Below are 11779 nucleotides of genomic sequence, written 5' to 3'. Positions count from 1 at the left end.
AAAAGGGAGAAATATATGTTAAAATCAAGTTAGGGGTTAATTAGAAATGAAGCTTTGTTTGTCGGGTCTCTCTCTCGACATTGACGAAACCAAAGTCAGAGCAATCTCCGATCGAGAGTCGCCGTTGCCCGTATCCACTCCAACAACATATCCTCCATCACAGCCGCCTTCGATTTCGTCACCTCCTCGTCAAGTCGCCATCGTCCTTGTTGTGTAAACCCTAGGTCCGATTAGTCTTTGATTTTAGATCGACGAAATTGAATTTGTCTTCGACTTTGAAATCGAGTAGAGCTTTTTCTTTGATGTGTAGCAGGCGTGGGAAGAACCCTCTTTGTTTGGTTTTGGCTCCGACAAGAGAGCTTGTGCGTCAGGTTGAGAAGGAGTTCAGGGAATTTGCTAACCAAAAAATACCTGAATAATTCTTTGACGATTGATCTCGTGAGTAATCTCATACCTTCTTGTGAATATATTACTTCTTGCTGTGATTTTTCTTGCTATTTAGCAGTCATGTTTATGTATTGCAAGGTTTTATAGTACACTTTTTTCCTTTTCAGGCTCATGGTAAAGGAGGAAAATTCATTGTCATTCCGGTGGTTATGGTGGTGGTGGTAGTTGTAGATATGGTGGTGATCGTTTAGGAGGATCAGACAACCGTTATTCTTGCGATTCAGACCGTTCTTCTAGTTACAGGAGGTCGTTCATCAGGTATTGGGGGATTTGGTTCAGGCCGTTCACAGTCAAGTTGAAAGAGCAGCTTTGGTGGTTTTGGATTAAAAGATCCTAACAGATCTTACTGAGAAGTGTTGCGTGAGTTATGATCTGAGCCGGCAATAATGGAGGGCTTTGTGACTTGAGACTTTGAGTAGAGTTTAGTTATAAGCTATATAAAAATATGTAGCTCCCTGCCTCATAAATAAACATGTTTTATTTTGAAGTTGTTGTCATCATTAATTTATTTTTTACACTGGTAGAAGAATTGTTCCTTTCTATTTGTATTTGGCCACTTCCATAACTTAGAACGATTCTTTTGTCCACCAGAAAGACAAGAGTATTAACCAAATCAACTCTTGGGATTAGAGTTAATTTGGTTAGGTTCTCAACTTATCTCAATGGTGAGCCAGAAGAACGGTATGAACCATTATGGTTGTCAATTCTCACATCTATAAGTCAGGAAGACCATACGTTCCAGTGATTAAACCATCATGAAAAAGACAACTTGATAAAGGCTCCAAATGGTGACTGCGGGTTGAGCGGTGTAGGACAAGCGGTTTAATTGCGGTGCGGTTCTAACAGTTATAAAAATGTATAGATATAGTGTATATATAGAGATTTTTGTTACTGTTAACTGCGAGACGGAGCGGGAAGCTGGTAACCATTCGAAGCTTTTGGTATCCTAAAAATACCTAATTCTGATGAAAGAGCTGATGGCATTTACCACAAATTTACCTAATTCTGATCTTAATTATCCTAAAAATAAATTAGATTCGAAATTAAAGTAAACCGGATCGAAATTGAACATTAAATTAAGTTTGGTTTACATAAATCCAGATTTTCGCCAATAAATCTGCCACAACATAAATTAAAAAGTCTGCCACCACATAAGCAAAAAGTCTACCAACAATTTTAAGTCGGATATATAACTTTGCCGTAAGAAAATAAGTCGAACATGAGAAAATAAATCGACCCCAAAAATCTACCATTTATAACAAGTTTACCACCTCATTCGACAGACATATTCTTAAAAATCTATTTTCTATTTAAATCGGACAATTAACTCTACCGTGGAAAAAAATCTGACATTTCTAAAAATGTCTGTCATCACTTTAACGATAGATTATTTTTTCTACATAGATTTTATAAATAGATTTATTACTCGACAGTTTTATTTTTTTGAAAATAAATCTGCCGTCGACCAAATATTAAGGGTACTTTGGTAATGTTTTTTTTTGTTATAACTATGAGCAAGGGTAATTTCGACCCAAAAAATATTCTAATAATTTTCAAAAAAGATGAGTTATTCTAGTAATAACACAACTAATTTGTGTCATTTTAGTAAACTTCCCTATTTTTAATAATAATACTTTTCATTTTGATGCAAAAACTTGGACAAGCGATTAAATGGTGGAGTCAAAGGTTTGAAGCAATATCGTTAAGTGGCTGGAAGAGAAGCTAACAAGATAACAGATAAGTTGGCAAGACAAGTGTTATGAGTTGTATGAAAAAGATGATTTTATAGAATTGATAAAGTCATTACAAGGTTTGACAGAATTAATATTGGGAGTCTCTCTCCTTCCCCTTTTACAACTTTGATCAAATCCTTGATGAAAAGCAAATACAATATGAATGTTGATATATAAAGTGACTTCTCCTGTTCCAACATCCCACGTGCTCGTAGTGACCGAATACTCCAGCTCATCCTCTCTTATTCCCTTTATTCCTTATTGGTCCTCATACCTCAGGTGCTACCAACAACCTCTTCCTCCACGTCACTCACGTAATTCTCACCCTCTACTTTCTGTTTTTGCTGACTCATCTTCTTCCTTCTCTGATACTCAAACAGAATAGGAGGTCACAAGCTCTCATACCTAACATTACTCCCCGCTGCCAAATTGACCTTGTCCTCAAGGTCAAACTCAGGAAACTGTCCTGCAATGACTTTCCTCCACTCCCAAGAACTCTCATACATTGGCATTCCCTTCCACTGAATAAGCACCTCCTCCTGCCCTGTAACTGAATGGTTGCGGACCCCCCATCACCTTCTCTGGTTGTGCTTCTAAAGCTCCCTCTGCTGTGAGTTGGACTAGCAAAGGTACCGACTGCAACGCATCCCCCACAGCCTTCTTAAGCTGCAAAACGTGAAAAGTGTTGTGTATCTTAGCTTCTGCAGGAAGTTTGAGGCGGTAAGCCACTTCCCCAACACGAGCCAACACTTCAAATGGTCCGTAGTATCGAGCAGACAGCTTCTCATTCATTTTCCCGGCCAGATTGCGTTGACGGTAGGGACGCATTTTCAGATACACTCGATCCCCAACAGCAAACCCGACCTCTCTACGATGCCCATCAACCTGCCTCTTCATCACCTGCCGAGCTGCACTGATGTGTTCTCGTAACAGAGCTAACTCCCCGTCCCTCTCTATTAGCTTACTTTCAAATCAGCATTCGCCGTAGACCCCTCCTCATATTTGAGCAAGGTAGGAGGGTCTCTTCTATAAACAGCCCAGAACGGTGTCATTTTGATAGCTGAATGGAAAGAAGAATTGTAGCAGAGCTCAGCCCATGATAGATATCTCGCCAAAGTCTTAGGTTTATCACTCGCATAACAACGCAAGTAAGTCTCCAACCCTCGGTTTGTCACCTCCGTCTGACCGTTAGATTGGGGGTGATACGATGTACTCGTACATAAGTTTGTGCCCGCCAGACGAAAGTGCTCCTTCCAAAACAAGCTTGTGAACACCTTGTCGCGGTCAGATACTATGGTTTTGGGAAAACCGTGAAGCTTCACCACCTCCTGTACAAACACGACCGCTACATCCACTGCCGTGAAGGGGTGACTTAACCCAATGAAGTGGGCATACTTGGACAACCTGTCTATCACTACCAAGATAGCATTGTACCCCTCAGAACGTGGTAAACTCTCCACAAAATCCATCGCGACATCCTCCCAAATAGCCACAGGTATAGCCAACGGCTGCAATAATCCGATGGGTGCAAGAGTAGAGTACTTGTGGCGCTGACACACTGAACAGGCTGCAACATACTTGCGGATATCGGACAACATTCCAGACCAATAAAACAGATCACTCACCTTCTTCTGAGTGCGTAAAACCCCACCATGACCTCCAATTTTTCCATCATGTAACTCCTGCAGAATCACCCCCACCAACGGTGACTGTTTAGGTATCACCATCTTCCCTTTCTGAAGTAGCTTTCCCTGACTCAATGCGAAATCCGAAAAGGAAGAAGGGGTCAGCTGCGATAGCATCACAAATCCTTTGTAACTCCGGATCTCGTGACACGGCTTCCTCCACATCCTTAAACTGAACGGCTGTTGGAACAAAGAGAGCCATCAGATCAGCTGTGACTCCACGCCTAGACAGAGCATCGGCTGCCTTGTTCTCTAACCCTGGCTTGTATTGGATTTTGAAGTCAAATCCCAATAGTTTAGAGAGCCACCTTTGGTACTCCATGTTGATCTTCCTCTGCTCAAGGAGAAACTTGAGGTTCTTCTGATCAGTTCGCACCAGAAATTTCCTTCCCAACAGGTAGTGACGCCATTTCTGAGAATAGCAAAGACGACTGCCATCAACTCTCTCTCGTAGACTGATTTGAGTCTTTGCCTATCCGATAGAGCCTGACTGAAGTAAGCTATTGGCCTCTTCTTCTGCATGAGCACCGCCCCCAACCCAGAGCCAGACGCATCAGACTCAACTACAAACTGCTCATCAAAGTCCAGAAGAGCTAACACTGGAACAATCACCATAGCCTATTTCAGTTTGTCAAACTCCCCAACAGGTGCTTCTCCCCAACAAAACCTGTCCTTCTTCAGCAACTCAGTAAGAGGCCTTGCAATCATACCGTAGTCTTGAACAAACTTCCTGTAGTATTCGGTGAGCCCAAGAAAACCTCTCAAGTCCTTAATACTCCTCGGAATGGGTCACTCAGTCATATCACGAATTTTGCTGTCATCAGTTGCTACCCCTTCGGCTGTGATAACATGCCCTAAGTACTCAACGCGAGTGCTACCAAACTCACACTTCTTATGATTCGCATACAATTGGTGCTGCTGCAATATTTCCAACACCAACCTCACATGGAAGACGTGCTCCTCCTTGTTCTTGCTATACACAAGTATGTCGTCAAAAAACACTAAGACGAATTGCCTCAGGTACGGACGAAACACCTCGTTCATGAGAGACTGAAAGGTGGCCGGTGCATTCGAAAGCCCAAACGACGTAACGAGAAACTCGTAATAGCCGTCGTGAGTCTTGAATTCCGTCTTGGGAACATCCTCAACCTTCATGAGAATCTGATGGTATCCTGGCCTGAGGTTCAGCTTTAAGAACACCACTGCCCCTCGCAGTTCATCTAGGAGCTGATCTATCATTGGTATTGGGTAACTGTCCATGATAGTGGCTTTGTTGAGAGTCCTATAATCCATGCAGAAATGCCAGCTGACGTCCTTCTTCTTGACCAGCAAAATTGGGCTAGAGAATGGACTAACACTCTCTTGTATTATCCCTGCCTTCAACATCAGTGTCACCTGCCTTTCTATCTCGGCTTTCTGCGCCTGGGGATAACGAAACGGCCTGACGCTCACCGGGTTGCTACCTTGTGTAAGGTTAATAGCATGTTCCCTTCCACGTGATGGTGGTCCCACCGGCTCCTCAAAGACTTGTGAGAACCCCTCCAACACGAACTCCAACGCCTTAGATGTGAGCTTCGGCTCCTCACTTCCCTTTCATACTACACTCAACTATCATCCCAACTTCCTTCTTCTCAAGTAACTTCTTCATAGCTTTACAAGAGACCTCCGAACTACACAGCCCCGGTTCTCCTTGCAACTCCACCAATCTCCTCTCTACCGGTATCTTCATAATTTGGAGTTTCCAATTCACCCTCGTTTCTCCTAGAGTTTCCAACCATTGGATTCCCAAAATGACATCAACGTTGTTGAGTTCCAATGGTAAGAAATCAGAGGTTACCGAGTAGTTACCCAGCACCAACGTGACATTACGGCACACTCCGATCCCTCTCACAGCTTTGACATCGCGCACCATCCCCTTCAGCTTGATGGTTCGAGGAGAGGAAATACCCATGGTGGAGCATGCTGACAAAGTGGCGCACTCTGCGAACTCTTGCGCCTCCTCCTCCACAGCTTGCACTGCCTCCTCTTCACTTTCCTCCTCGTCATCTTCGTCTTGGATGATCAACACCATCAGCTCTTTGTTTGGGTAGACATGTCTCGCATGGAATCTACCCCTGCACTGGAAGCACAGACCCTCCGCCTTGTAGCGAGCGTACTCCGCCGGCGATAATTCACTTTGCCTCTGCCCTTGGTTATTAGGGTTCTGATTCGGCGGCCTCCTCTCTACAGCTTGAGTCTTTTCTGCTGTGGCCGGTTGTTTGGGCTTTTGGTTATTGGGTCCTCATCCACTGTGGCTCTGATACCAAGATTGTTATGGGTCGTATGAAAAAGATGATTTTATAGAATTGATAAAATCGTTACAAGGTTTGAGAAAACTAATATTGGGAGCTAGTTTCTCTCCTCCCCTTTTTACAACTTTGATTAAATCCTTGATGAAAAGCAAATAAAATACGAATGCTAATATATAAAATTACGTCTCCTGATCCAACATCCCACTTGCTCGTAGTAAGCGACTACTCCACAGCTCATCCTCTCTTATTCTCTTTATTCCTTATTGATCCTCATACCTCAGGTGCTACCAACAACCTCTTTCTCCACGTTACTCACGTAATTTTCACCCTCTACTCTCTCACTCATCTTCTTCCTTCTCTGATACTCAAACAGAATATGAGGTCACAAGCTCTCATACCTAACAGCAAGGACTCCTACATGTAACATGGTGTTTCATTTTTATTTCATTATGATGTTCCTTTCTTCGTAATATACTCTTTTCACGAGGGTTATATATCTTTTTCATTATTATATTAATAAAGTCAGATGTTTTAAAAAAGAAATGCATCAGCAAATAACTGCTACGTATGAATTTAGAAATATCCCCCCCCCCCTCCTCCTCCCACAATTCCATTTGCCTAGATTTGTCGCAATACTATAGAGAAGCAAGAATGTGATAAGTGAATGATTTCAAACTGTCAAGAAACTACAGCGAATTATGATGGGTTCAACAAAAGACAGAAGAAGCAATGATAAAAGTCAGGAAGGAAAACAGACATGGGATTTCGAAGAATCTCACTTTGCCATCATAACTTTGACGAACTCATCATAGTTGATCCGACCATCACCATCCACGTCAGCCTCTCGGATCATCTCATCCATTTCTTCGTCAGTTAGCTTCTTCCCAAGATTTGTCATCACGTGGCGGAGCTCAGCCGCGGAGATGAAACCGTTCTGGTCCTTGTCAAAAAACCCTGAAGGCTTCTTTAAGCTCTTCCTCTGAATCAGTGTCCTTCATCTTGCGGGCCATTAGGTTCAGAAACTCCGGGAAATCTATCGTTCCATTCCCGTCTGCATCAACCTCGTTGATCATGTCTTGGAGCTCAGCTTCTGTAGGGTTTTGCCCAAGTGATCTCATCACCGTCCCGAGCTCCTTTGTGGTGATGCAGCCTGTACGCAAACCATCTTCAGGTTTCAGACTGCAAGTCCAAGTATCAAATTTGGAACACTTAATAGCCAACATTTAGCAAGATCACGACGAATGCGCGGCTCAAACATGCTCTTATACTATTACCCAATCATCATATTTGAATTGACAAGTAAAACAGATTTGACGATTTGTCTAGCAAGAAACATGTCAAGTATCTTACAGTCAACAGCATCTAACATGTTTAACCAAATATCATAACAAAAGTACAATGTCAAGTTCCCAATTAAAAGCAAAAAATAATTGTCTATAGAAAAGCACTTGTATCCATCAGATGTACCCAAATCGGTAATGATTTGTCACATGATTGGTTCATAATCAATTCAGGTACGGAATTATCACAGAGAAACAACGATATCATCTGCTACAGGGAACGATATATAAATCAAACAAATAATGATCGGATCAAAACTAGAACCTCCTCGCATCACATGAAATAAGTACGACATGAATAGAAAATCAGGACGAAACACGATCGTAAGAAAACGAAAAAGGCAAGAGATCTGAGAGAACTAGAGACCATCTCCGTCCTTGTCGAATAGGCTGAAGGCTTCCTTGAACTCGGAGATCTGGTCATCGGTTAGCTGGTCCGCCATCGTTTTTCTTGTTTTTTTTTCAATTTAGTTCGCTGGTATTCGTTGTTTCTCCGATTCCCTAAAGCGCGTGGTTGATGCAATATGTTTATCAGTTTATATAGTGATGTTAGTTGTTCAAAAAAAAAAATCTCTACAATATTATTTGAGAAGTCACTTTCCTATGTGTCGCACTCACGTTAACTCTTTCAATCCCCTATATATTAAAAGAGAAGCATTACAACATATTTTTGTAGCCACATGTCATCACTACAATCATTCTTAGAATCCTTAGAAAAATATGTTGGTTCATATAAATATATAATAAGCTTTTTACTAAACTAACCATAAATTAATCATAAATAATCTACATTGTTTCATTAAATAAAAATCACAGAATTACCTAATGTGCCTAAAGTATATATGACAATTAATGATTTTGAATAATAAAGATTTGATAAAAATCAGTCTATTCTCTATCATTTTTAATTCATTTTAAAAATAAATTAAACAACCACATTAACTATATAATAAAAATTTTGATTTTTTCGTATATGTTATATTTTGAATTTTAAAAATCGAATATAAATGACTAAAGTTGTTAAAAATCTCACACTGAAATTTTTGTGATCCATGGTTTAAAATTTATGTTATAACAAGATATAAATGATTACAAAATTACATAAGTAGGAAGTCTCATGTAATAAATATTATATATATGGATATTAATACTTTTCAAAAATAAATTATATACCATATAAAATACATAAGTATTTTAATTTCGAATTTGATTTGAAATTTTTTGATAAACATTTTGAACAATTATTGACAACTTAATATTTAGATTTTAAACTTTGCATTGAATTTTTTTAAAATATTAAATTACTAAAACTATTAAACATCCCATAAATTTTTTATTGTTATCTTTGATTTAAAATTTTTGTTATAAAGAAATACGAACGATCAAAAATAATATGAGTATAAAATATTTTTTAACAGATGTCAATATTAAAAATGTACTATATATCTATGTTAATATCATTTAAACTTAATATTATAACATATAAAATAGAAAAAAGTGTTTGTCTGGATAAATAAAATTTATTTAAGTATTTGTACCAATTTAATTATATACGTAATAGTTACTAAACTTTTAATTATTCAATATATATTTATTATTTCATAATATGTAAAAAATATATAATACTTAAAAATAATATATATATATATATATAATATTTATTCCGCGCAAGGCGCGGGTCTTAACCTAGTGGTTGATTATTACGATACCCCTAATGAAATAAAAAAGTACTTTCAAATATTATTCTTTACTTTTTAAAATTTTCCGAATAACATATAAATAAAAAGGAAACATTTATAAAGTTTTAAAAATAATTTAAAAACAAAAATATATGTATATATACTATGATTTAATAAAAAAAAAAAAGTTCACAAAATAGTAATATTTCATTTAAAAGATATATTTAAGTAACAAAAAATATATATACTTTTGAAGTAATAAAATATTTTTTTTATCTACATCTTCTTAGATGAAAAAATATATTTGTATATAAAGTGGTTTCATCAAAAAAAAGTTCACACAAATGATCTTGATATTAGAAAAAGATATATTTTTCCTTTAAAACATAATTTTACACAATACAAATATATATTTTCAAAGTAACTGAAATTTTTATATATATCTATATATTTTCTTAGATGATTACACAAAATAATTAAGTAACATAAACATATATAGGTTTAATTGACAAAAAATATTTTTTATTATTATTATTGAAATGACTTTTTATGTTTTTTTCATATATTTAGTTTACTATAATATCTTAAAATTACGGGAAAATAAATAAATTTTATTTTACTTATATAATATAATTTATAAAATACAATCACATTTTTACTGTATATTTTAAGAGATAGTGAAAAAACTAAAAATAAATTTTAGCAATAAACATATTAACAAATGAACATATTAGCAACTAATCCAACTTATATCTAAAATTATAGATGTAACTACAATAAGAATGTATAATTTATTAGCAACTAACCCAACTTATATATAAAATCATAGATGCAACTACAATAAGAATGTATAATTTATTTATTTTTTTATAATAATAATAATTTATTTATTTTTAATATAATAATAATTCATTTATTTTGTTTATTTTATAAATTTAAATTATATGATGACTTAAAACATATTAACAAATGATAAATAAAATATTAACTCACTGTTACAATTTAGATCTTTTGTAAAATTTATATATACGCATGAAACTTTAGAGTATTATCATTATATTGATTTATGTAATTTGGAATCAGACATTTTAGTTTATTTTTATTTCATTTTAATCACAATATATCTTAAATTATACATAATCTTAATAAAATTTACTTATGTATTTAAGACAACAACCAACCTAAAATGCAAATAAGAAAATTAATCAAAAATTAATATATTTACAAAAAATAAATTTTATAGTTGAATTCAAATAAATAGACAGAATCTAATATGTCCAAAAATGACAAATAAATTGACTGTTAAAACAACAAAACTAATTTGATAAATATTTAATTAAAGTAATATGATATAATTAATATAAATTATACGTACAAATTATAAATTAATTTAAAATTAAAAATAAATATCAATCAATTAATTATTATATTATATTTATTTTATAAATATTTATGTCCGTGCATGAGCACGGGAAAATCACCTAGTATATATATATGGCGATATTAAATCAATACTTTGAGCACAACCCAACTATCGTATTATTAGTTGAGAACACCTTGAAAGAACATTAAAATTTGATTGGTTAACTAATTTTCAGAGGTGATTTAGCTAATTCCCAACAGTGGCATAACATCTAGGTTGCACGGGTACGCCAACTTGGTGCCGTCTCATGTACCGGGTTCGGCTGGGGGACGGGTACGCTTCATGTACGCCTTAAAAACGTCCCCAACACATGTAAGGTGAACCCGAGACGGCATGACTCTTTCCAAGCAAAATAGATTATCCTTTGACTTTTTTGTGTTACAAACTATAAAGTTAAACCATATTTGTTTTTAATTTTTTATTCTATTAAGTCTAAAAAGATTAAAAGATGTAGTTAAACATTTTAGAGGTGTAGAAGCTAATAGTTTAGAGTTGAAGATGCTTAACACATAGTCAATTTTGTTCCTAAACTTGAAAACTCAGATATTTTTAATTTTTTTTTGGTTGAAATGTTAATTTTATTTATCTACAAAAAAAATAATATTTACAGCACGATAGAGCTTGGAAACATTTGTAGAGCTGATGTTATTTCAACAAGGAAACCCTAGGGAGGCGACGGAGATGGGGATCAAGCAGACGGCTACCTAGATCGACAATTCCCCTTGGATTTTTGATCTCTATTTGATCCTCACGTCCATTGATGGTGTGATCAGTTCGTGTTCTGTTCCAGTGACGATCTCTTCGACGAGTTTTGACGAAGACGACGATCTCTTTGATGTGTTCTTTAAAGATCTGATCCTTTGATTGATCTCTGGGACTCGACTGGTATCTTTCAGATTCGATCTGTTTTTGTGACGATTCCATTGACCTTTTAGACGCGTTTTTGACGATTCTCGGTGTTACGTCTTCAACACTCCACCACATCTGCTCCAGCCGTTCTTCACTCTGCCCACATCCGATCCTTTGATTGGGTCCTGGGACTCGCCTGGCCTCTAACAGGTTTGATCTGATCGGCTACAACGTGTTTCTGTGGGTGATCTGGTCTCTGCTTCTCGATACTCTGTTTCCATAAAAACAGAGACTCGTCTGATCCGATTGAAAAATGGGATCCTCGGTGCGAT

At 36.6% G+C, this 11779-nt stretch overlaps 1 protein-coding gene and 1 long non-coding RNA gene across 2 annotated transcripts; one reads left to right on the top strand and one right to left on the bottom strand.

Moving 5' to 3' along the window:
* The first annotated feature begins 15 nt into the window (after positions 1-15).
* On the top strand, positions 16-1034 carry LOC103848041. Its single transcript, XR_628942.3, has 3 exons — positions 16-224; positions 314-438; positions 555-1034. It is a non-coding gene; the product is annotated as an uncharacterized LOC103848041 (long non-coding RNA).
* Positions 1035-6188: 5154 nt separating this feature from the next.
* LOC103848042 (calmodulin) lies at positions 6189-8320 on the bottom strand. The gene is given in 4 exon segments (XM_033272982.1): positions 6189-6570; positions 6936-7105; positions 7107-7306; positions 7864-8320. Coding segments are annotated over 4 exon segments (462 nt in total). The 5' UTR covers positions 7940-8320; the 3' UTR covers positions 6189-6554.
* Positions 8321-11779: the final 3459 nt, after the last annotated feature.

This window comes from Brassica rapa, chromosome A06, assembly GCF_000309985.2.
Source record: "Brassica rapa cultivar Chiifu-401-42 chromosome A06, CAAS_Brap_v3.01, whole genome shotgun sequence".
NCBI lineage: Eukaryota > Viridiplantae > Streptophyta > Magnoliopsida > Brassicales > Brassicaceae > Brassica > Brassica rapa.
Note: the sequence above shows the minus strand (reverse complement) of the source record. Positions and strands in the feature narration are given on the sequence as shown.